The following is a 23,842-nucleotide window of genomic DNA, read 5'->3' as shown; positions in this document are numbered from 1 at the left end:
AGTTTTGTTGTAGTCAGATATTTTTTAAAGTACTTACAAATGTTTAATGCTGGACAGGTTAGATTAGAGGGGGGCAACTAGTAGCCAAGAAAAGAATATTCATAATATATCTAAAATCTGAGAAGTATTTTCTGGGCAGAAGTTTCTGCTTCATAAAGCAAAAGATGAAGTGGTAAGGCTCCTAGACCTTGCCTTATTAAAATGATGGCCAGCCACTGAAGTGAAACGAGCACTCCACTAAATACTCTGGGTCTAAATCAGGCAATGATGCAAAAGGCGAGGTAAATTAGATAACTACATATTAACTTAAACTCTTTTCTGCCTACTTACCTTCTCTCTACACATATATTTAGCACTGCTGTAGCTTAGAGGGTGAGAAGCAAGAAGTACCATGATGACTCATCAATAAGATAAGATTGGTTGGACTTGATGATCTTAAAGGTCTTTTCCAACCTTAAAAATTCTATGAATACATTTGTTCCATGAATAATGACTCCATGAATATTGAAAATTGGATTTTCAGCTGAGATTTTGTTGGAAAGGATGGCCTTACCCATGGAAAATTTCAACTTACACCATCAAAAAAAAAAGGTTCCCTTCCAAAGGAACATTTTTCTCTGGGTAATTTTGATGGGCAGACAGCAAACATAAGTACTTAATATTAGGAATTAGAGTCTCTTGAATAAGTGCAACAAGTAAAAGCATGTAAGCTGTAACAGTGCAGACTCTGTGTAGCTGAAGGTAAATGCAGGAAAAAGGAAACGAAACTTTTTTAAAATGGGTAAAAAACCAAGTCACTTCTCATGCCTCTTTGGAATAACAAAAAGACTATAGTCACCACAATATCACTGCTTTGGTTTATCCAGACAAGGGTTAAGCTCACACAAACAGATGTAGGATAGTGTATGCCAAAGCAAGGGAATGCATCTTACACAACTTGATGTACCACTTCCAAATGTGACCCTATTTGAAAGGCAGCTTATCTTACACCACAGATTAACACATCACATCAGATATGCGCCCAACTGGTTTGGTGCCTCATATTTTGGCACTTTACCTGATCTGAGTCAGTCATTTGCTACACACTGGCATTCTGTGAAACTGCTTCAAGAGTAAGATTTCCAGTAAAAAATTAACACTGGTGCTTACACACATAAGCATATCTGAGAATCAACATAGGCTCTTTTGTAGCAACTGTGTTAGAGGACAAGCTAAATAAACAACTAATAATGAACAAGCCCATTAATTTATCCTCATTTCCTGCTCACCCACCGCTTGCCAAGATACTGTTGCTGCCTTTAATGCACTTCATAGTGCAAACTATTCGCCAAAATATTTCCATGGATACTTCCAGATTTTAAAACTGGTGACCAAACTTCTTCCCTCCCTCTCTGTCCCCCTTCCAAAGGTGATACTTGAGTTTTGTACATCTGCTTTCACTGCAGAAGGACAGTGCATCGTGTAACACATTGCTGTGTCTTGACTGGAGGAGGCTAATTTAAAAAATGAAGCTGCACGCAAAATATCACAGCTGCAAATATAAAAAGAAAGGAGAGGGTGGAGAAAAAAGCAAAGCATCTACTGCTGACTTAAAAATTCTTATTACTGCAAACATTCTTGCTGGTTAACTCATTTCCGAGAATATTTATGCAAACAAAAGGAGTTCTAGTACAACCAGTGCAAGTGTAATTTAGCATCTGAATTAATGTTTATCATGTTTCAACTTTTCAGTATTCCCTTGCTTCTACTCAGATGTGAAATTCTGCTCGTGTCGAAATACTAATGTGTTTCAGCAGCTTCAAAATAATTCAAATTCTTTAATGTGCTAGTGGCTTCCACATTGGCACAATAGTGCCTCCAAGCTAGAAACTGCGGGAAACTGGGGAAAAGGCAGGATAGTCCTTTGGGAACAGACAGACACACACACACACACACACACACACACACACACACACACACACACACTCTCTCTCTCTCTCTCTCTCTCTAAAATCTTGTTCTCAGGTTATTGGCTACCTTCTGATTTCAACCAAAATACTTCCCTGGATTACTACCATTCCCAAGACCTGTGAGGAGCCCCGATGACATGCCATATACCCTGTAGTTTAGACATTATGGTCGTCTTCAATAGAAGTGGAGCTAAATCACAGGTGTTAAAAAAAACAGATGCTGTAACTACACCACACTTCTGAATGTGAGAAGAGCCTAAGTAAATAATCTGTTTTCCTTGAACTAACTGACTAAAGCATCCTCTATTTTTCCTTTCTGTTCTAAAACCAAAGTTTTGTAGGACAGCCCAGCACTGACAACTTAAATGATCTACAAAACAGTGCATGAGACATGCTCTTTCCAAGAAATCATGAAACTGGAGCAACAGCAGCATTGCCAAGGGTATCACCCAAAATCCAACAGTTTCCTTTTAAAACAGCAATATTTCCCTCATGCTAGAAAATGGACCAGTTCTTGGAAGTTGGGCGGCAGGTCAGAGCCACAGATTTGACGACAATTGAAGAAAATGCTGGAGGTTTCAACAGTGACTGTCCTCCATAAAATTCTGAAGGGTTAAGAAGTTAATTCAAACACAGCTACCTAAATCCTCTTTGTCCTCTTTCTGGAGCTCTCTACTCAATTGGGACAGAGCCTCAGAACAATTACGTTCTCCCACAAAAACATTCTGCATTTTCTGCCATTGAAGAAGACTGCCACAGCACCTCCCTCAGCAGAAGGGAGCTGAGGACCCTCCTTGTGGGTTTCTTGTACCAACCTAAGCTGGACACTTTTGTTGGTTGTCCTGACAGAGCTTCCTGCTGCCAGGAGCAGGAAAAGCCCTGGCTCCCACCTTCCCAGTCAAGGGGATGGCGGTGCATGAGTGACTCAAGACAAGCTAAAAAGCCTGGCTTTTCCCAGGAATTTGGGACAGCTGGCACTGAGAAGTCTTGCAGATGTGGAAGAAAGCTTTTTACAGCTTTGTCCACAATGAAATCAAGTCAAAGAGGAGACTTGCGTATTTGGGATAAAGCGGGAGGACACCCCCGCCCATTCTGAGTCCGATATATGGAAACCTGACCCCTGTTACGCAGATGAGCTCCAGGAGCCCTCCGGCATTTTGCAGGGCAAGTACCAGTTGGTGCAGGATGGAGAGCCACTGTAAGCTGCACTTCTTAGGCGGGAGGAGGGAAGGGCTGTTATTTTGTTTTAATGCTTCCAAATCTCTCAAGAGAAGAACAAAGAAAACGTGGTTTAGCCAAGCATTCTCCTCTTTTCATGTTTTCAGTACCTAAGTTTTGTACCCATCTACCCTTTCACTATACTCCTTTCCAAAACCAGGCAAGCATCCCACATGGGAGTAGGGGCAGGCAGCCAAATTAACCCCATGCTTCTCCCAAGGCAAAATCTCATAACTATGGAGGGATGAGAAAAGACATAAAATCGACTTGTTTTGACTTTAAAGACTTTTTGGACTTTATTTTAGCCAGTAAAATATTAATATAAAAAGAAAACTTACAGAATTAAATGGCATAAGTTTTCTATCACAACAACATCCTTGAAGTGATGGGGACTATTTTCCTCCACTAGATTCAAATTATCTATTTCCAGTAAATTCTTTTAAAAAATAACAGCTTTACTAAATAGATTGCATATTGCTTATTTTTAATTTTTTTGTTTCATATCATGGCATCAAGTAATCAATAAAGGTTAAAAATACAGATAACATAATAGAAAAAATCCTTTCACTTTAAAGCCAACACCTTTCAGTCATGTCTTTTACGTTCTGCTCAGTCTCTCCTTTCAGTAAGATTTAACCACTTAAGGAAATTGTTTTAAAAGCAGTTAAAAATAATGATTAAATTATGGGATTTACATGAAAGAAATCCTCAGCCCATTCATTTTTTTTTTTTTAAATCATGGCAATTTGTTTTTTAAAAGGTGTTTGAAGTCCTCGAATCTACCTCTTGGCACCATTAAAAGGGAGTAGTTTATAATCCCCTAATGTGCTTAAATAAAGCCTTCAATAGTTTAAATTGTTATTAAACATCTTTTGGGATTATAATTTTATGGCTTTTTTTTGCCTGATTAGATGATGAATGTGAAGATCATCAAATACTCATCATATAACAAACCAATTACACTGTATAATCCCCAAAATGAGGTTTGAATCCCAACATTTTAAATTAAGCTGGATTTAAAGGATGCAGAGTATTTGCAATAAGTAAAAACACTTGAAAAGAACACCCCACAAACTCCCTTCTCCTAGTTTTGAACAAAAAGGTATTTATATCAATTCCAAGTACCAATAATACCATTGCTGGGACAAAAGCCTAGGATGGGCTGAAGCAGAAACTAACTCTGTTGCCACGATTAAATTTACACAGATTTAACTGTAAGCAAGATTATTTTTTAATTCCCCTCCCCCAAGCTTTTCCCTTATTTCACTGAGGGATGTACATTGCAGTGAGGAGATATGCTTGAAAAATTAGGGGGGAGAAATGACCCCTGAGTGTTAAGTGATCAAGGAAAAAAAATAAAAAAAAAAAATTTAGAAGTCTAAAAGGCCTGTAAAACATTGCTGGGCTGCAACACACCCTGAATTTATCCTTAGGGTGACTTTCTAAAGCAAAGCACAGAACTGGTTTGCCTCAGTCCCTCATCCAGACCCTGCCATTTAATGCTCGTCTAACACCACTCCACAAGACTCTTCTCAATTTTGACTCAACTTTAGCAGTTCTTCACCAAATTATTCTTCTTCTTTTATTTTTTCTTTTGTTCTAGACAGTAACTAGCTTCCATCTCAAATTTGTAGCAAAATCCTAAAACCAGATTTCATAAACCTCCAAATTCATGAGATGGTATCATAAACTACCATGAAAAGTTTTGACAAGCTCCACCACTACATTTTGCCCAACTAACAGCCCACCTGAGCAGCTCCTCCAACCCAGATGTTTAAGCAAAATTAAATTGAACACTAAACAGTTAAAAAAATATCCTGCAAGTGTGAGTCTGGTCAGCACTTTAGCAATTGTTTTAGCTGATTGTTTTTATTGTTATTATTCCAAAAGGAGGTAAAAAAGGGCAATTTGGATGAATTTATCCCCTGATTTATCCCTTGAGAAGCTTCAGAGCATACTGCCTGCATCTGCAGAGGACAGTGCTTGCCTACCCTTTGGGCATATGTCAACTCAGTTCTGCACATCAGTCAAAATACTGGGGGAGGGGGGAGTGGTGGTGCTGGAGCCTGACACTGAGTGGGAACTCCTGCCCAAACACTTCAGCATCCGGAGAGAAAAAAATTAATTTCCTCCTGAGCGTGAAACAAGAACTAGGGGACAAACCTTCGGAAATGAAGTCAGTACACAGAGGAAGACTTAAAGCTCTTGGAGATGGAATAACTGCATAGAAGGAACTAACCCAACCTATCCACTTTTGAAAGGCTATAATTGTCCAATATTTATTTTAGGTCTTTCCAACCAATAATTATTAGTATGACAGACATAGCAATTACTGTCTATTTTATTTAATTCCATGCTACTGGTGTGTATTAATATTACAACTGTGAAAAACACCCTGCTTTTGAAAAGGAGGACTCCCAACTAACACCTCAGTTAGGAAGCACCAATGGTCAATGGGATGCTGGATTTTGCACTTAACTGCTGCTCATTTCTTCTCTGCCATTTTTCAGATGGCAAAATGAAGGCAGGTAAAGTGCTGCCTTTAGGGGCAAAAGAGAGGTATCACCAGTCATGACATATCCCCTGCCTAAACAGAACCATCCCTCTGTCTTTCCTCACCTCCCACTTTATGGAGGACCTGGTGTTCACCCTACAGAAAACCAAATCCACTGATAATTAAATGGGTAAATAAATAAATAAACAAACTGTTATGGGATCTCTGGCTTCCTCAGGATGATCTCCCTCCTGCAGCAAGGACATCAGGTGGGGACACCACCTATACCATTGTGCAGTGTTATAAGAGCAGCCATGAAGCCCAGATGCCCTCAAAAATGAACAGGAGTTTTAATTCCTTCAGTCTCTCCCCCCACTACTCCTCAGCTCTTATCACAGCCATTTTTTGGGCCTGGGTATGTTTTGGTGTTTTTTTGCACCTCAAGCAGCCTGTGAACATGCTCTGCTGCTTCAGTGCTTGGAAGAGCCTACAATGTTCTTCAGACATGTTTTAATTCAAGGAAACTGTCCAAGATCCTACTTAGGGTGTGTTTCAAGGTCCTGCCTGGAGGTCAGACTGGATAAACCAATTCTGTTTTACTGAACTGATCAGATAAAATCTGAATCCACCATGCTGCCCTGTAAAAAAACTGCATGCTTCACATGGCTGGGGATGCACCGGGGATGGTGGATTTTTAAAGCAAGCTATAGCTCAGTGTTACAAGATAGAAAATGCAGCATTGCATAGGTCCTGGAGGGAATGGTTCTTTCTGTATTTGAGTCTTCCAGAAGCAGAGACCACCTTACAAGCAGATGTCCAGATATTGTCTCCCAGGGGCTGCTAGGAGCCTGGAGCAAGCTCAGTAGGCACTCTCCTCTTTTGAACACTATTACCACACAGGAGAAGAGCAAAAAGCCACTAAAACCCTGCACCTAACACAGGTGAAACAGCGAGGGAGTCTGTTCAATCTGTTCCCTGGTCCTGAGACTAAGCATGAAATTAGCTGCAGGGTCAGGTCAAGCTCATGTAGTTAAATGCTCTACACAGGGCGTCTCCCACCACAAAGGCTTTTTAGAGACACCCTGTAGCCTTCTGCCATATTCCCAGGAAGGCATTTGGAATGCCCAGGCTAAGAGTGCATTGAAGACTGCTCAAACAGTTTGCCAGTATTGACCTTTGTGTTCCTGTGCTCAGATTTAGGTGATGCTTTATTTACTGACACAAACACAAAAACAGGCCACTTTCAGGAAAAAATATTTATAGTACTTAATTTGCAATTCCTCATGGGAAACTACAGGAACTGACAAGCAGTTGTTCAGTGTTCCCTGGTGTGCCTTGTCCTGACTGCAGAGCTCCCAGGGCCTCCCCTGACTCCTGAACCTAAGAGTACCTAACAGGTACATCAGGCTGGTGTGAGCACTGCTGCTGGCACAGCACCCATGGACTGCTCTGGGGGTGGATTTCCTTAACCTCACACCTACCTGCAGAGAGATACCAGGTGTCAGCCCATCTTGGGTGAGGACCTACAAAGGAGGAGCCATCACCACCAAAGGGACCTCAGCCTTTGGGAAGCGATGAACACACCAGACAGGGCTGAGGACCTGGCAAAGCTGGGGCATGGTTGACATGGAGTCTGCCAGAGAGATTAACCTGGAGATATCTGAGGCCCTCTCTGGCCTCCAACATGAAGGTTCATTCATAGCAACCCAGGCCTGCACAGGACAGGATTCCCTGCCTGATCCCCGTGCTGACAAGAGTCATGGCAGATATCTGGTTTCTTGGCTCAGCAGCGGATGGAGGGGTGATGTGCATGAGCACTTCCTCCTCTTTATGAGTACACCCTTGGCACAGCTCCCACCAGGGCTGGGCAAGCTGGCCAGCTTCTAGTTTCATCCTGACCCTAGCTACAGGCAGAGAAGAGTCAGCTACGGGGTTAGAGGCAGGAGCCCTTCTTCACCACCACCTGCAGACACCCTAGCAGCCCCTTCCTGACCCTTATCCTCCTGGCACAGAAAGGCTGAGGCAAAAAACCTGGGGCTCAAAGCCCAGATCCCCATGGTGGATAAAAACACAGTGACAGATCACCATAATTTGATGAAGAAGGAGAATGGCATTAGAAACATTTTTCCAGTGGCTAATGTTTGAAGGTGTGGTGTGTATTATATAATTAAAGTGTGTATTTATAATTAAAGCCTTGAGAGCAGCTGCAGCATCCAGCTTAACCCCACACACCTGTACAGAGCTTTGATTTCTAATCCCAGGAATAAATAACCCTATACAGGTAGCTGTGGTAACAGAAATAACTGTGCATACCCCCACCACTTCCTAACATTAAATACAGGGGTAACTTACACTCTGGGAATGAGAATGTCTCAAAGACAAAAATTATACTTTGCTATTAAACCAGACACATTCAGACCTTTCATCATGAAGCTTCTGATGATCTCTGACAAACATCTGAATAAGGTCTTTGTTTGCTTCTGGCTTTGTTTTTTAATCTCCCCAATTGTTTTCTGCAATTCTCTGGAGCATAGAACCAGAGGCCAAATGCTGCTCTGTGCTCCAATGCAGTGATACTCACTGCAAAGCAGGACAGGTCTGCAAGGTTGTGTTCATATAAGCTTTAAGTAAAAATCACATTTGGCAGTGATGTCCCCTTAACAATTGTGTCTCAAACAAACAAATCTAAAAACAACACACACACAAAAAACCCCCATACCATAAAAACATACGCTCTATGCACTTCCCCTGGCATCTAGCAAATGAGGCAACAACAACAACTCTGCTCAGAAAAGTCCCTCTACTGCCTGGCAGCAACATCATATGTATTTTTTGCTTTCTATGACTACTACAACTATGACATTATCCATGTTTTATTTTGCATATGTGATCTAGAGTTCACTTACTGTTAGATGCTGGAACAGCCATGCCCTCATGATATTTGTGGCTACTTTGGGAAAGATGCCACGCTTTTTATGTCGCTTTTTGTCCTTATCTGGATCATCATCATCACCTGTGCTGGGGGAAGCTACACTGTTGTCCAAGCCGTCACCTGTAAATATAGTGAATCAAATTTTGACTTATGCTACCTTTATATACTTCAGCCGAAGCCTGGCTTTGGGTATAAACTGCATGAATATTTAAATGAGGTATAAATTCTTTAACAATGTAATTCACCAGGGGTTGAGGGGATGGGGGAAGGGGGGGGAAGAGACATGGGGAGAGGGAGGGGCTCAGAAATGTGTTAGCCCCATGCCGGTTTATCTTGAAAGAGAGTGTGGCCATCTCTGCCATTGTAACCCAGAACAAAAAGTGCTTATAAATTATAAAAAATATTTGCAAGCACCCAACTTGCAAAGGTGGAAATGCTGGCTCTTCTTCACACTAGGTCACTTCCCAAAGATTCATCCCAATCAGCTACTTTGGCTGAGCTGACAATTAGGAAAGCATCAAGGGTGTTCTGGGATGGGGATCATGACATGTGTGAAGCTGGGTGCCTCATCCCACCCTGCGGTGTGAAAAGTGGGGTGAATTCAGCTCCCTTGCAACATCATATGCTCTCAGCAAATTCAGAAAAAAACTCAGATTATTGAGGCATTGCTTATGTTAAGTCTTTTACAGATGTTGGACTTCCCCTGATTCTTTGATAGGAGGTGGGTAGCTAACTGGGTCCCCTCTTCCCAGCCCCAGCCAAAAGAAATTCAGAGGGGGATAAGCAGGCACCAATTTGATATACACCATTAGGAATTAACACCCTGCTTTGTGCCAGTGTGCCATATTTGTAATAGGTGTCTGCTTCTGTGAAACAATCACTGATCCAGAATGAATTTCCTTAACGCAGAGAAGGTCTCAGACAGTTCTCATCACATTAGCAACACGTCTGTGGGAGGATGCCACTGTGCAACAGCCCGCTTGGGTCTGGGCTGATGGCTTAGCGGCCAAGGGAAAACAAAAGTTGCAGTGCCTAGCAGTTTGCATGCAATTTCTGTTGCAAACACTGAAAGCAGTTTATAAACAAGCCCACAGAGCAAAGAAGTCTTTGTGTTGAATGCATGTGGACTGAACAACATATCCTGGCTTCCAAAGACACTGTATTTGTAGCAACACGGAGTTGTGATGTTATTAGGCAAGTGTTTTTTGCACCCCTGGGCAAGAATGATGAAGAAAGTAATCTCAGTTTGGCTGAATACAAACTATCTCTGTTAGGGACAGAAATAAAATATATTTTAAAAAAAGGGATGCAGACTGTCATGATTTGTTAAACAGCTTTCAGCACCAAAAAAAAAAAAGCTATTATTAGTGTTATATTCTTAGTGTGGCAAATTTATAATTGTCCTTATGACTTGGCCTGTGTCTTTAATGAAACTGTAACCTTGGGTAGTTACAGACAAACACAAGATTTTTATGAAGAAATTAGATATCCAACAAATTCTTTGAAAGCCCAGTACGTAAAAAAAGGCTTTTATACAGAGAAGCAATTCACCATATAAAATAATAATTCATAAAAGAAACATGAGCAAAGGAAACAACTCAACAGCATTTAAAATTCCATGGGCTAATCTACTTTCTGTCTGCAAGAGGCAAACAAGGAAAAGAAAAGTATTACGCATTCATTGATTAAAAATGAAAAGCTTCTAACCTAATGACACAGCCTTTCACCACCTCCCTGCCATTGTCCACCCACCCTCTCTCCCACCCCATTTTTTTAAAAATATACTCATTTCAAACCCCCTTCAGATTAATTTAGCAGGCATTGCCTCATGCCTGATGGGAGGAGGACTCATTGATAATTTATGGAAATATCTACTATAATCCAAGGGAGATGACTTTTTTTCCAGCTTTGTGCATCAATAGATAATCAAGGCCTTCAAGCAGCCTTAGCTTCCCATTACCTCGGGCAAAAGAATTCCTGAAAGCATGCCTCCAGGGCACCTGAATTATATCCTCCATTAGGGGAGGAAAAGCTTTCTGCATTCCACCTATAACACTCCCCAGAACCTTTCCTGTTTATTTCTGCTGTATGAAAGCAGAAGCATTAGGAACAGGATTTTTTAAGTGAAGACTTATGTAGATACAATGGAGAAACCTTTCAAGCGTGAGCCAGATCACCTCCTTCAATCCCGGGCAGTGACCTATCCCAAATAAAAGGTTTCTGTTACATCATTAGCTCAAGCCAAAAACAGCCTTGGCTTAATGCATAGTTTGTTCTTCCTACTGTTTTTAGGCAAATACTGCTACTTTACTCCCATCTGGGAGGGAAATTACACTGCTGGGCTGTAATCTAAGACAAGATTTTCATTGGAAGCAAATGCTTTCAATCCAGTGTAAATACTGGTGTATGTTCAGAAAAGCCTAAAACAATAAACCCTGGCCTCGACCGACACAAGTTAGAGAAAGTGAAAAGCAGTGAGGGGATAAGAAAGCACCCGGCTATCCTTGGAGCAAAGGCTTCAGTCGACTTCTGTAAACTGTTTAACCTCTTCCACTTTTTTTTAATGGAAAATTGATCCCGTAAAGACTGAAACCACAGAGAGAAGTCTAAATGGTCAATTGTGGATTTTAGTATTTCCATCTACTTTGCAACTCGATACACTCACCTCTGTGAGGTCTCCAGAGATTTCCCCCTCCTTTTCTTTTCCCCCCCTCTTTTCCTCCTTTTAAAGATCACTAAACAAACTTGAAGCACCACTGACCAGCCACACGGTAGCAGCTACGAATTGCATTTGTAAAATGTCGGTGGCAACTCTGCTCCTGAAGTTGACTTCTCCTGCCGCCAAATGAAGGCGAACTGAAAAGGTGGAAATAATCATAGAAATGATGCTAGTCCATAAACAAGCTTACAGCCTCATTAGTATAGCGGGAGGCTCCGCTGGGTGATTTATGCTTGTTTTGCTGATGCCATGAGGAAATGCCATAGGGCAACTTTAGCCAGCTGCTAATGGTTTCTGACAGCTTCTTAGCAACTAGTGCAAGCAACGCTGTGGCGTTTGCTAGTGACAGAAACCGAAAATGTCATATTATCTGCCCATGTGTCACGAAGTCCGTGTGGCAATTAACTAGTAGGCCAGTGACTGAGGGGCCACAGGCTCTTCAGAATGGCCCATGGCTATTTGGGGTCAAAGCGGGCACAGCGTTCGCCTTTATGCTGCACATATGCGTGGGTGTGTGCATGATCCCCATCGAGCTCCCTCTGCCCTGCTCCCCGATCAGTTTGGTCCATGCAGATCCTTTGTCCATGGAGAAACTCCGTCTCACTTTCTCTTTAGGCATGGCGTGACATTATCAGAGGAACTGCAAGTAATCTGTCTTGATATGATGGTTGGAAATGGCACTTTAATTGGCAATACCTGATTCCCTGGTTTTGAGTGCTGGATCTGAAGGTGCTAGCTGTTTTTCTGCTCGCTCGCAAATTAGTCTAAAAGGATTTAAGATCACTGAAGCAGACTCGTTGCCTGTCAAATTGCTGGGAGCACAGCAACTCTGCACAGCAACTAGATGCTACTTTAAAAAAAAAAAGCAAACGCAGAGCCTGTAAGGAGCAGAAGGAGAGCCCAGACTCCGCACGCCCGTTCCCTGGCGAGCAGAACCAGGCGCTATATGTCAAACTGTCAAACCTTTCAGCGTGGCCGTTTGCCCTTTCAAATAATATTTAAGAATTGTTTTTACACAATTTTTTATAGGCCATGGTCTAGTGAAAGAGGCCAACCAACAGAGAAAGGAATTTGTACTACAATTCGTCCATGGACGATTTCTTGACAGACCTGGGCCAATCCCCACGGAGCAAGGCAGGTGACCTGTGGCAGCTCCCTGGCTGTTGGGGAGCTCCGATTTCAAATGCCCTCAACTCCAGCATCCCAGAGTTGCCTATTTAAGCACACCCAGGCATTTAGGCTGTGCTATCTTGTTCCATTCAAGAAGGGATAAAGCAGCATTTATCGTATTCAGCCCTGCTGAATGGCTCAGACTGGCCATGCCAGCAGGGGCTCCTCTCACTGCATTCCCCTCTCCACTGTCACCATGCCTTACAACCTCCCTTCCCCTCCCACTCCCCCAAAAATCAGAGGCAGAAGCAGCAAAGGGCAAGCAACTTTATAGCAGCCCCTCAAGTGGGTAATGCTCTCTTTGTCCCGGGTGATATGTTATAAACCTTTGTTGACAAAATAGGTGCTTCTGGAGAGCAACTTGGCACAGGCACTTGCCTTCAGCAGCCATGGTCGTGGCAGGAGTTTACTGGTGATTCAAACTCTCCCTCACTCCCACACCAAACTCCAGTTAAATGTCATCACCCCGCAACACTGGAAAGTCTGGCAGTGTGGCACAGCTGGGCAACTTTCAGCCACTCTAGCTCCCAAATCTACTCTCAAACCTCAACCATTGAGGCTGCCCAGATATGACATAAATATTCCCAATCCCAAGTCATGGAGGTTTCTGAAAGGATGCGAAATTCAGATGTTCTAAAAACTCTAGCCTTTTGCTTGACTACAAAACCCATGCCTCTGCATGGAGCTCTTTAGACGAACATCCTCAAATGATTTTAACCGACCAGAAACTTCAGTATCAAAGCTCTAAATACAGCTTTACTAAAAGTACCTTCACCAGATGTAACAGCTTATTTCTCACTCCACATAGCCCTGTCCTACTGTCAAGTCTACTTCCCATTCCTCTGACAGGACATCTGAGAGGGCTTTTGGGGTCTAGTGTTCAATTTTCTGGGAGAAGGGAAGAGCAGGGCACCGGCTTTGCTGAAGTATACCAAACAATATTACAAACACTTGCAGCTTATACAGCCCAGTTCTACACAGGAATCTAAATATACTGCTTTAAGGAGTTCACAGGAGAAAATGTTAAAGATGTGCACCCAGAAGCCCTAGGAAAGGCCTGGAGCAACTTTTATGTGGACTGACTAAAAGCTCCTTATGTTCAACTTATTTGTATGTGTCCAAATGTCTCCTGTTAAAAACAGTTTCTGCCTCCTAGAAAAACTTCACAGTTTGCATTTACTTTTGTATTTCATGAGCTAATATAATTTAAATATACACTGTGTTTGGACAAAACCTGTTGACTTCTGTAATAGATTTATAATGCATTCAGTGCTATGAACTGAAACATCTAACATGATGGCCCAAAATTCAGGGCCTTTTCAGTATTGTCTTTTTTTTCCCCCTAATTCTATAATAATTTTTTGCAATCATTTAAATGCAAGTTCCTCAAATTCCTGCTTCTGTAGCATGAGAAATCTTAAACTGCCAAAGCTAAGTATTTAACTGCTCACTGTCCATCCATGTTTAGCTGTCCATCCACAGCTCTGTTGGTTCCTTTCTCTTTTAAATATTCTAAGAACCAAAAACTTTTCAGTAACCTTTCCAAGTAAGTGGAAAGGAAGATTCATTAGCTTCAAACAACATAATGTACTAGAGAGACTGTAAGTGGCAAAATTGCTTTCCTTAACCTTTCTTCTGTGTCATATACTAATTTAGAGTAACTACTGTGATTTCCACAGCTTTACCTGTGTTATCCCTTACAGAAACAAAACTCCAGTTTACCCACACATCCACCATGACAACTTTTTATGGAGCAAACCAGGCTTATGTGTGACATTTTCCTATGAGGTACAAAATTATAAATTCTCAAAAAAAGCAGGTCCACAGATGCAACAAACTTTTCTGTGAAGCAAGAGAGGGAATATGTTCACAGGAAATAGAACAAAGATCATTTCAGACCACCAGCTTTGAACAGATTCTTTGGGCAACCAAAGAATGTGGAAATTTCTTTATACGTATATATTTTTCAATTTGTTTCAGACACAACCAACTTGGCACAGGAATGTGGTGAGCAGAAGTCACACCCAAATGACTCTGACATGAGTCAGTGCAGCTATTATTCATGTCCACAAGTACTGAAGGACAAGTTCACTACTCAGGAAGTATCATTCCTCCCTAGAGCAAGGTGGCTAAAAAGGCAAGCTGAGCAGCACAGGGGCTGAGTGCTCACGTATGCCAGGAGAGAGCTGGAAGGCACTGACAGAGTCTGTGGGTATGTGCCCAGCTGCTAAACCAAGCTGTACCTATCCATTGAGGAGAAACACAAATTTTAACATTAAAAGGCCATTAAGTTTAGAATATTTCCTCAAAACATGTAATTTTAAAATTTAAACAGACATGCATATATTGCATATGTAACATTAATTCACTGATGGCTCTCAATCTGCCAATGCCCAAGCAAAGCATGAGAATGGGACTACCAAAAAAAGGTACTTCAGAAAACATAAAATAACTATGGAATTTCTTTACTGGGAAAAGCATTTTCTATTATTTTGGATCCATGGTTTGTCAGATGTGAAGAAGCACCCACTCCTGGAGCTCCTGAGGTCAATGGCAATCACCTCAGCACAGAGTGGCCTACAGAATGCCCAAAAAATAATTTACTATGATGATGTAGCTCTGCTTGTGAATTTGAAAAATGGTGTTGATGAGGGACCTTTTTTTTTCATATTCCTTTAGGAGAAAGCCTCCTCAAATATACTTAATAAAAAGTTAATGAGGAACAACAAGGTTGGAAATGAGGATTAGCAAGGAACAAATACCATGTGCCTGAGTATGCACAAATCTCTTAAGGAGATGCAGTGCATGTTTCATGCAAGGATTCAGATCATGACATAAACAGTGGGAAGTTGTCAGTAACAGATAGCATCCATATTTACAAGATGCTAAAGGACAAAGTTGCAAAAATATCCTACACAAATATTCACAAATAGTAAAACCTGGAAAAATATAAATTACACTGTGGCATTTCACAAACTTCCAAAGTTTTTCCTTAAACCATTGTACTTTGTTCTTCAGAGACGAGAACACCTTTCTCTAGGAACTCAATTTTTTTTTTACTTAAATACCCTTCATGCAAGCAATGAGCAAATCAGTTGTCTACGCAAAGAGTAAAAACAGCATTCACAAATAGTGGGGGAAACCCACAGATTTTACTCATTTTCATTTCTTTGGCAGCTTTTTATAGCTGAAGTGAAGGAAACCTCTTCTCTTGCACCAGGTAGCACTTCTTAATGAGGTTCAAAAAACTACATTATTATGGGTAAGTTGTGCCATATTTCTGGAGCTGTGCATCACCAAATGAAATACTAAAAAGAAAGCAACTCATTGTATGGGAAGCAAACAACTTTCTGCTGCCAGCAACTGAAGTTTACTTTTGAGCAGTTGGAAGCAAATACCCTACATAAAAGTATCTGGCTAAACAGAAAAACATCCTGCTTTAACCAAGAATGGTAAAAAGCTTAAAAAGTTGGGGAGTTTCTTCCCCTAACCTGAAAGCCACCATGATGGTTCCACAACTTCTTGGGAAAAGCTGCTTTTCCTTTCTTTGTTCAAATACAGGTCTTTTTTACAAAATCTATCCTCTCCAACCTCATCAGGAGAACTAGTCCCATCAGTTGCATTCTCCATGAAAAGTCAACTACACACAACTGAGACACGGGTAAATCCACCACTGGATTCCATCCGACTTACTTCCTTGTAAAGCAGGAGCACAAGAAGCAGCAGGAGCACAGGACAGCTCCACCATGGGGGAAATACGCCCAAGTAATGCCCCAAATGGCCATGAGGTCAACTTCTGTAAATCTCTACAGCTCCTTAACAACTGGCTCTATCTTTGTGTTTATCCAGCTCCTAAGACACTTGACTCTTGGACTGAGCACAAGCAGCTATAAGAGGCTCAAAGCTAAGTTCAGAAGCATATTATGTATAAACTAAGGGATGTGTTATCTGTAGAAACAGTTTATTATGTGGAGCATTTAAGTAGGCTTCCTTCCCTAAATATAGCTAAATTGCCTTGTGCCCTGCCTACATGCCTACTCCAGAGGATGCCTGCTCAAGAGAAGACACTGTAGATTTCCAGTTTTACAACAGAAAATATGAGCCAGAACCTTGACACTGTCCAAATAATTCAAAATGAGGTTGTTCTATTGAAAATAGTTAAAAAAAATGTTGGGCAAGACAAGCCAAAATACTTAGGATTGTTGAACCAAACAAAAGCATTTTACTTTGGGTAGTGCGAGACCAATCAGTGCTGGCCCAAGCTGCAGTTTGCACTGCAGGAACTATAGCTCAGATACTGTTTGCCCCAATTCCTCTTTTGCAGAGCTGGATCCCCTAAGCCACCAGAGTCACCCAGCCATAATGAACAGGAGAAGGTCAGTCTAACTGCAGCTCAGGCAAGTCAGAATTCATGATCTACGAAACCCACATGAGATATTTTCCATTGGAAGTTGCCATGTGCTTTGTGTCAAGTAAAAAAGTTCTTGTGGATACACAATGTATTTTCTTCTACTGCCATCCACTTTAAAGTAGCATCAAAGCCAAAAAACTTTCCCTGTCCCTAGTCCATCAGTTACATCATTTGACAATAAAAACCAAGACACAAACGAAAGAAAACAAACATTGAACTTCACTTTGAATGCCATGGCTGCATCACATACCCTTATTTCCCCACATACAGTGACATATATTGCCACTTTGCAGCTGCAAAACGCAGCTCTAGAAGTGATAAGAATAAAATGTCCCCACCTCATCTACCTTTCCTCTTTTGACAGTAACAACATCTCCACTGCCACTGCTAAAAACCAACCATCATGTCATACAGCCTCATAAAGATCCACTTGCTCCAGCAAATCCCAGCCCCTGAACCCTGCCGACTGGGCAGCCAGTGAAAAAACATCTGGCTTTAAACCCAAGACACAAATTAATTATTTCCTTGTACTTTAAGCAAAAGGAAGATAATTTAGGTTTGTTATGGAGTATTACTCCAAAAACCTTCATGAGGCAACCTGATAATTCCCACTGCATTACCCTGTATCTCACAGTTACGGAGAAGAGGGCAGGGAAGAGGTTTGGCCATGTCCACGCAGAAGAACCTCAACTTCCAGAAGCTGTCTTTGAGGTCCACATGCCTGCTGGCCTAAACTACTGGGCAGAGAGGCTCAGAACATCAGGGATTGTGAATCTTCTAGCGCCTGGGCTTCATATGAATGAGGCAAGAGTTGGATCCAAAACAATTATACTCCTGTTTTCTAAGGAACTATAAGAAACATTTGCAATCATGAACTGAATGGATGGCATTTGGACTACACCATAAATTACCTCCCCTCATCCTGTTCTAGCTCTGTTTGGGATGCTCAGAAGCAGCCTGCTTTGCCCCCCAAAGACAAAATTTTATGCTACCATGCACATAATGAACTCAGGAAAAACACCTGAATTATAAAACATGCATCCCTCTACCAGACCTTTCAAGGGAAGGGCGTACACAGAATTAATGTTTTTCCCCACTGCTCCTTGCTATCCAGCATCCTAACTCCACTGTTCTTGTTTCTCCAGCAAAAGGTGGTTCCTCTGGAGTATCTGTCACAACAGTGGGAGGCTGCTCCTCGGGAAGGGGGTGAGAAGCCAAAAGGAGCAAATTTGGCAGAGCTATGCTCACATAAAATTTTCTTCCACTACTGCTCCTCTCCCAGCTCAAAAAGCAGATTTGCTGTGATGAGGTAGCACTTAAGGCATAATAGGAAAAATCAATGCTGAAGCAGGCTTTAATGTGAAGGCATGGTTACACTGGGTCTGATGGCCAGCAAACAGGCACACTGCTGCCACTCACACAGCTCCTGCTGCCCTCTGCTCTGCCTAGATTCTGTGGCTCTAAAGGATGACAGGGATCAAGCAATGACTACCATGGCGATCAGGCCACTAACTCTTCTTCCACTGCAAGCACTTTTCCCCTAAATATTCCTTGGGTTTGTGGAGGTGGGGTGGCACTGAGGGGCAGGTCATGGTGCATCCAGGTGGCTGGTGTGAACCCAGCCCCCATGGCAGAGCCTAAAAATTCAGAGGGCTTGGAGAGCCCTTGAGAGAAATAACAGTGATGGGAAGATGGTCTTGTCTCTGCTGCTTGTGGCTGGCCACTGGCCACCGGGCTCAAGTCCTGAGTTCCCCGATGGTCCCTACCTAGGGGTACACAGGCAGTGACATTCCTTTCAGGAACTTCAGTCCTACTAAGTTAGTACATCCCCTCAGGCTCCAACTTAATGTATTCATGACACTGCTATGTTTTTGGCTTCCTACGACTTGATCACAGCTTCTGGTGTTTTGATGTTTGATTTACAGTGCAGCTACAGTTTAAGGTGTGGATTTTTTCCAAATTAAAACAAACGGACAACAAATCCAAATGCAAATCATCCAGGAACAAACAGATGTTAGAGTCCAAAACACACAATGAAGGTGAAAGAAAAGTCAGATCAATGCTGGACACTTAAAAACTTTCCCTGAATATCACCTGCAGGTGCCTGTTCATCCTATTTTTTCCTTTCATTTTCCATCACTACGTATTTCTAGATATTACCTGCCTAGAATTACTTTGAATAGGCAAGCTGATGGGAGGAAAGGGACAAGCTTCTGGTGCACCCCAGAATTTGATTATTATTTATGTCACTACATCTCATGGCATCAGTTCCAGCTGAGAGAGATGAATGATAGGAAGGAGTTAACTCAGCCATATCCAGCTCACCTCTTTGACTCCACAAGAGTGTTTAACCAAAATCCCACAGAAATGTCAAAGCAAAGCTGGGTCATAGCAAAAAGCCATCCATATCTTAAGAAAAAATAAACAAAATGTTTACATCCTTCAAAAAGTAAGCCAAAATTATTTCTGGTGTCTTTTTCAACTCACAGCATTTGTCATTATCTCTAAGAGCAACAGCAGTAGAAATGTGTAGAAAGCAAAAACTTTCAGTTATTTTATGTACTTGAATGACATGAATGAATAACCAAGGAAGCTAAAGAAAACCTCAGGTTCTAGCAGGCTGAAACCACAGGCATCAGCTTCCCCATGGCAGGTATAGACCACAAGGAAGAATCTTGCTTTTCTGATGAAACAACCACATCCTTGTTGAAAGGGCTGAGGACCTTGCCTTGCCCCTTCCACCCACAGTGGTGGAAGAGGACTCTTACCTGCCCAGCTCACCACTCCATATATCTCCTCCTGAGGCAGGCTTGCAGTGCCTACAAAATCACCAACTTCACCTTCCTGACTGCCAAACATCCTGTTCAGATGGTACCCTCCCAGCTGAGGCTAACAAGAAATGTATTTCTGCTGTGCACCCCATCTTTTTCACTTCAGCTTTCAGGATGTGCTTCTCAGCTGATGTGCAAGGACACACCACACACACACAGAAGCCAACACTGCACCAGGTCAAACACCAGCAACGTCCCCATGTCCTTCCTGTCCATGCAGATATCAGGGAAGGTTTTATAGGCATCGCTTGCCTCATAAAGGAAAAGACAGACTTTTCTAAGCATCCTGTAAACGCCAGGAAAAGAGAAGAATGGAAAGGAAATGAAAGGAACAACCTGGAAAGGAGAACGGAAAAGCAGGAGACCTTGGCTCCAGGGAGAGAGCTGACCACAGTTTTAGCTCTGTCTTCATCTATAGAAGATGTTTGCTTTTATTAATCTTGGAAAAAATGTGGTGCATGAGCTAAGTCAGCCCCTGGGCAGATTTAACTTGAGTGACCTGAACTTACTCTGCAGATCACCATAGGTCTCTCTGACCTTGGCAGTGACACAAGGATCATACTTTCTCGTGGACAAATTACTCTGGAATAATCCTGCCAATGTATTAGGCATAAATAGCCTTTTATTTAGGACTGTGAAAATACATTCTCTCTTTCTGCCTCTCACCTTTCCAAACAAAATCTATTTATTGGAAAAAGGAAAACCCCGCCCTTCATTAAGGTCTGGGTACACATCTCAAGGGACAGACAGAAGCATGGCTGCTTCACGCTCATGGCAACGTGTTTTCAGACATTGCCTTCAGCAAGATGCATTTTGGAGTTAACTGGTTAGTCTTGTTGCTTTTGATTGGAATGGTCAGCCTGCACATTTGCAAATGAACATACAACTACTTTCAGACATGAAAGAGGCACTAAATTTAAGTCAACTGTGGGAATGTTCAGCTTCAATCATCAAAACAGAAAACATAATCCCCAACATACATCTACAAGCTAGTGAAGAGCAGCTCTGTGAAAACCAGCCAAGCTGCGCTGAGATAAGTAAAAAATCCCCCAACACCAGATCTCAGCCTTTCAGAAAATTGACCAGTTTGGAAGGAACAGGTAAACAGTGTGTTCTTGGACAAGAGTCAGCACAGTTTGGATGATGCAGACCTTTCCGTTCAGGAGTTGCGCTGGTTTTTGCGTCTGGTCACTCGAGGTCACACCGCAGAGCTCTGAGGCTCTGCAGAAGCTCTGCATGCTTCCTCTCCAAAACGGAGGTGCCTGAAGTGGCTATTAAAATCACTTGTTGTTCTGATGCCACCTGAGTCTTAATTGCTGAAAAGATGGGGACTACAACCACAGAAAGGGCTTTCTGGCACTGGCTAAGGAAGTATCAGGTTTTGAGGTCAGAATAACATCCCTTAAAAATATGAATCAGAGTGGTTCTTTCATACTGCAAGGCAGGCAAAACATTAGCAGACTATTTTGATGAAGGTCAGGACAGCTTTGTAATATACATACATATTAGAGTTGTTCTTAGATGTGTGTAAAAAGAAAGAAAATCTCTGAAAACCTGTGTTCAAATTATCCTGGAGCACTCAAATAAATCCTAGTAAATAGTATTTCCTGCATCCACTCTGAATGCGTCTCTTCTAATAAACTCATTGCATGTTGAGAAAACACAGTTTTCCAACAGCGTGTTTGTCCGGTTTTCGGCTGTTTGGAGGGCCTGGGAAGGCCTGGAGTGGCCTTGGGGCAGCCCGCGTATCAAAGGACGAGAAGAGGCTTCAGTTCTTCTTTCGGTCTCTATGTTTATTAATTGTTTATCTAAAAGATTTTCTTTCGGCCCAACAGAGGTCTGCTCAGCAGCCAGCCATGAGCACACTGTCCCGCCCTCCGGACAGTCACCTATCTTTATACCCAAAGTTACGTGTACAATATTTATCATTTTTCCCCAATACCTTTCACCCTTATTGTCCGGTGCACTTTTAGTAATGACCAATCCCAAAGTGCCACCATCACCACAGAAGATGGAGGAGAAGAAGAAGAAGAAGAAGAAGAAGAAGAAGAAGAAGAAGAAGAAGAAGGACAGGACACGCCCCAATTCCTCCATCTTACTTCTCTAAACCCCCCTGTACAGAAATCCTAAACCCTGTGTCTCACCCTCTAATTAACTAATCCCTTCACCATTCACCCCGGTGGAATCCTCCTATCCTCATACAGGTGTCGTCTCCTGTGTAGGATCAAAGTCCAGCCACCAGACACTTCTGGCAACATTCCAGGACTCCCGAGCCCCCCAAGGGTGGTCTCGGTGGCTCGGCACCTCAGTCCTGAGGTGCTGAGATCCCACACGTGTTAGCTGCTCTCTTCCTCCATACACAACTTTTGCTGTATGGCTGATGCCTTAGGACCTGCAGGCAAGTGTCTCAGCCTGAAGACTGAGTCACCAAGGCTTATCAGGCAGAAAAGCAATCAGAGTCACAGATCTGCACTCTTTCCCATCACAATTCTGGAACAATACTCACTGATGCCAAAACAGGTGATTCTCTTGAGACTGGAAAAGGCTTTCATAAATACCTGCAAATCATCTGAGCAGTTGCCAACAATGCCAGCTTCTGAACCATTGCTAATCGTGATGCTGGTTTCTATGCAAAGCAACTCTGAATTCTGTCATTTTAAATGCCTGACCAGCTGCACCGCGATTTGTGGGTGAGGCAGATGAGGAAGCAGATTTTCATCTATAATCATAGGTTGAAATTGAAAGTTCAGCTGAAAAGCATTTTCACCTATACTTAACAGTTTCTAAGGGAGATACTTTGACATAAGCACCATATTTGCAATGAATATGATCTCAGCAGTGACCTGAACAAGGCAATATTGACCTGGAGACGGCAACTGCCTGTAAGATCATGGGGAAGCTATCCTTTGCTCACCCCTTGCCAGCCCAGGAGACTTCATGCGTATTCAAAGCTGCGCATGAACCTCACCAAAAAGCATGAAAGGACAGGCTCAAGATGACAGGTGCATATCCAAAGATTCCATGAGTTGCGAAGAAGGAGGTCAAAATCTCAGAGCAGTCAAAAAACATGCTGGAAAGCCCAACTTTCCAAGGAACTGCAAGTATCTGTGCTGGTTATGACTCCTGCAGAGCAAGCAGAACAACTCACAAGCAAGCCTCTGCCAGGACAATCCTGGAAACACCTCACTCAGCTCCCTTCCCTGGGTTCACCCCAGGGAGCCATCCCCCAAGATTCCAGATAAGACAAACTGACAAGGTGCTGAATGAAAGCCCACACTGCTGCTGCCAGTAACCCACCCTCCCTCCACGCCTGCAAACCTCCAGCACTACCCTTAGGCTTTGTACTCGCAGCCTCCAAGGAAGCAAGCCCTGAATTTCACCAAATTCCATGTTTCTGGGGCACAGTGGGGACACAGAGTACAATTCACAGATATTTTTCAGGACAGCTTACAAAGTGGACTTTAAAATGGGCATAAGAGGTTCAATATTCTGCATAAAATTATTAACCCCTTACCCATCTACCTCATGTGCTAGTCAGGATTGCTATAAATACGACCACAAAAATGAAGTGGAAAAATAAGCCTTTTTGAATGACTATAAGTACACTTAATGGACCAATGTACATCTTCTAAGTTTGGAGTAGAAGTAGGTTAAATTCTGATTTTATATTTAAAAATAGAGAGAAGTTCAGACAAATGCAATGCCAGTGCCAAAGGACTCTGTGCCCAAACAGCACAACAAAGCTTAATATAGCAATTCCTACCACCTCAACTCAGCAATAGATTTTGCTTCAAGGCTTCCCTCAAGGAGCCTCTCATCTCATGCAAGACCTCAATGATGTTTAGTTGGAGGCTGAGCAAAGCACTGCTACACAGTTTCAGAAGCTCCATTCATCACGTTTTATATTCAAGTCCTCAGTTCCCAGTCATATGAGAACCTTCAAATGAAACCACATATGCACTAATAAAACAAGCAACCTCTTGAAGTTAGGAAAAGCTGGAATCCTGGCTTCTTGACAGCTAGGCATGGGAATACAGACACTAACACCCCCTCTAATTTTTTTTTTTAAAGTATATATATATTTATTTTTTTTTCTATGAACGCCAAGATTTTTGAAC

At 42.2% G+C, this 23,842-nt stretch overlaps 1 protein-coding gene across 5 annotated transcripts in view; it reads right to left on the bottom strand.

Moving 5' to 3' along the window:
- MEIS1 (Meis homeobox 1) overlaps nucleotides 1-23,842 on the bottom strand; it is a 243,921-nt gene that overhangs the window by 42,482 nt on the left and 177,597 nt on the right. For all 5 annotated transcript variants that reach the window (XR_012579446.1, XR_012579444.1, XR_012579447.1 and 2 more), the window contains one exon: nucleotides 8,568-8,713. Coding sequence is in view for 1 of the 5 variants with exons in the window: in XM_074537012.1 (XP_074393113.1) it covers nucleotides 8,568-8,713 (146 nt within the window). In the remaining 4 variants the exon portion in view is untranslated. The remainder of the gene's footprint in view (nucleotides 1-8,567; nucleotides 8,714-23,842) is intronic.

Source organism: Zonotrichia albicollis, chromosome 3, assembly GCF_047830755.1.
Source record: "Zonotrichia albicollis isolate bZonAlb1 chromosome 3, bZonAlb1.hap1, whole genome shotgun sequence".
Classification (NCBI taxonomy): Eukaryota; Metazoa; Chordata; class Aves; order Passeriformes; family Passerellidae; genus Zonotrichia; species Zonotrichia albicollis.
The sequence above is the reverse complement of the archived record's forward strand: the minus strand, read 5'-3'. Positions and strand labels throughout refer to the sequence as shown.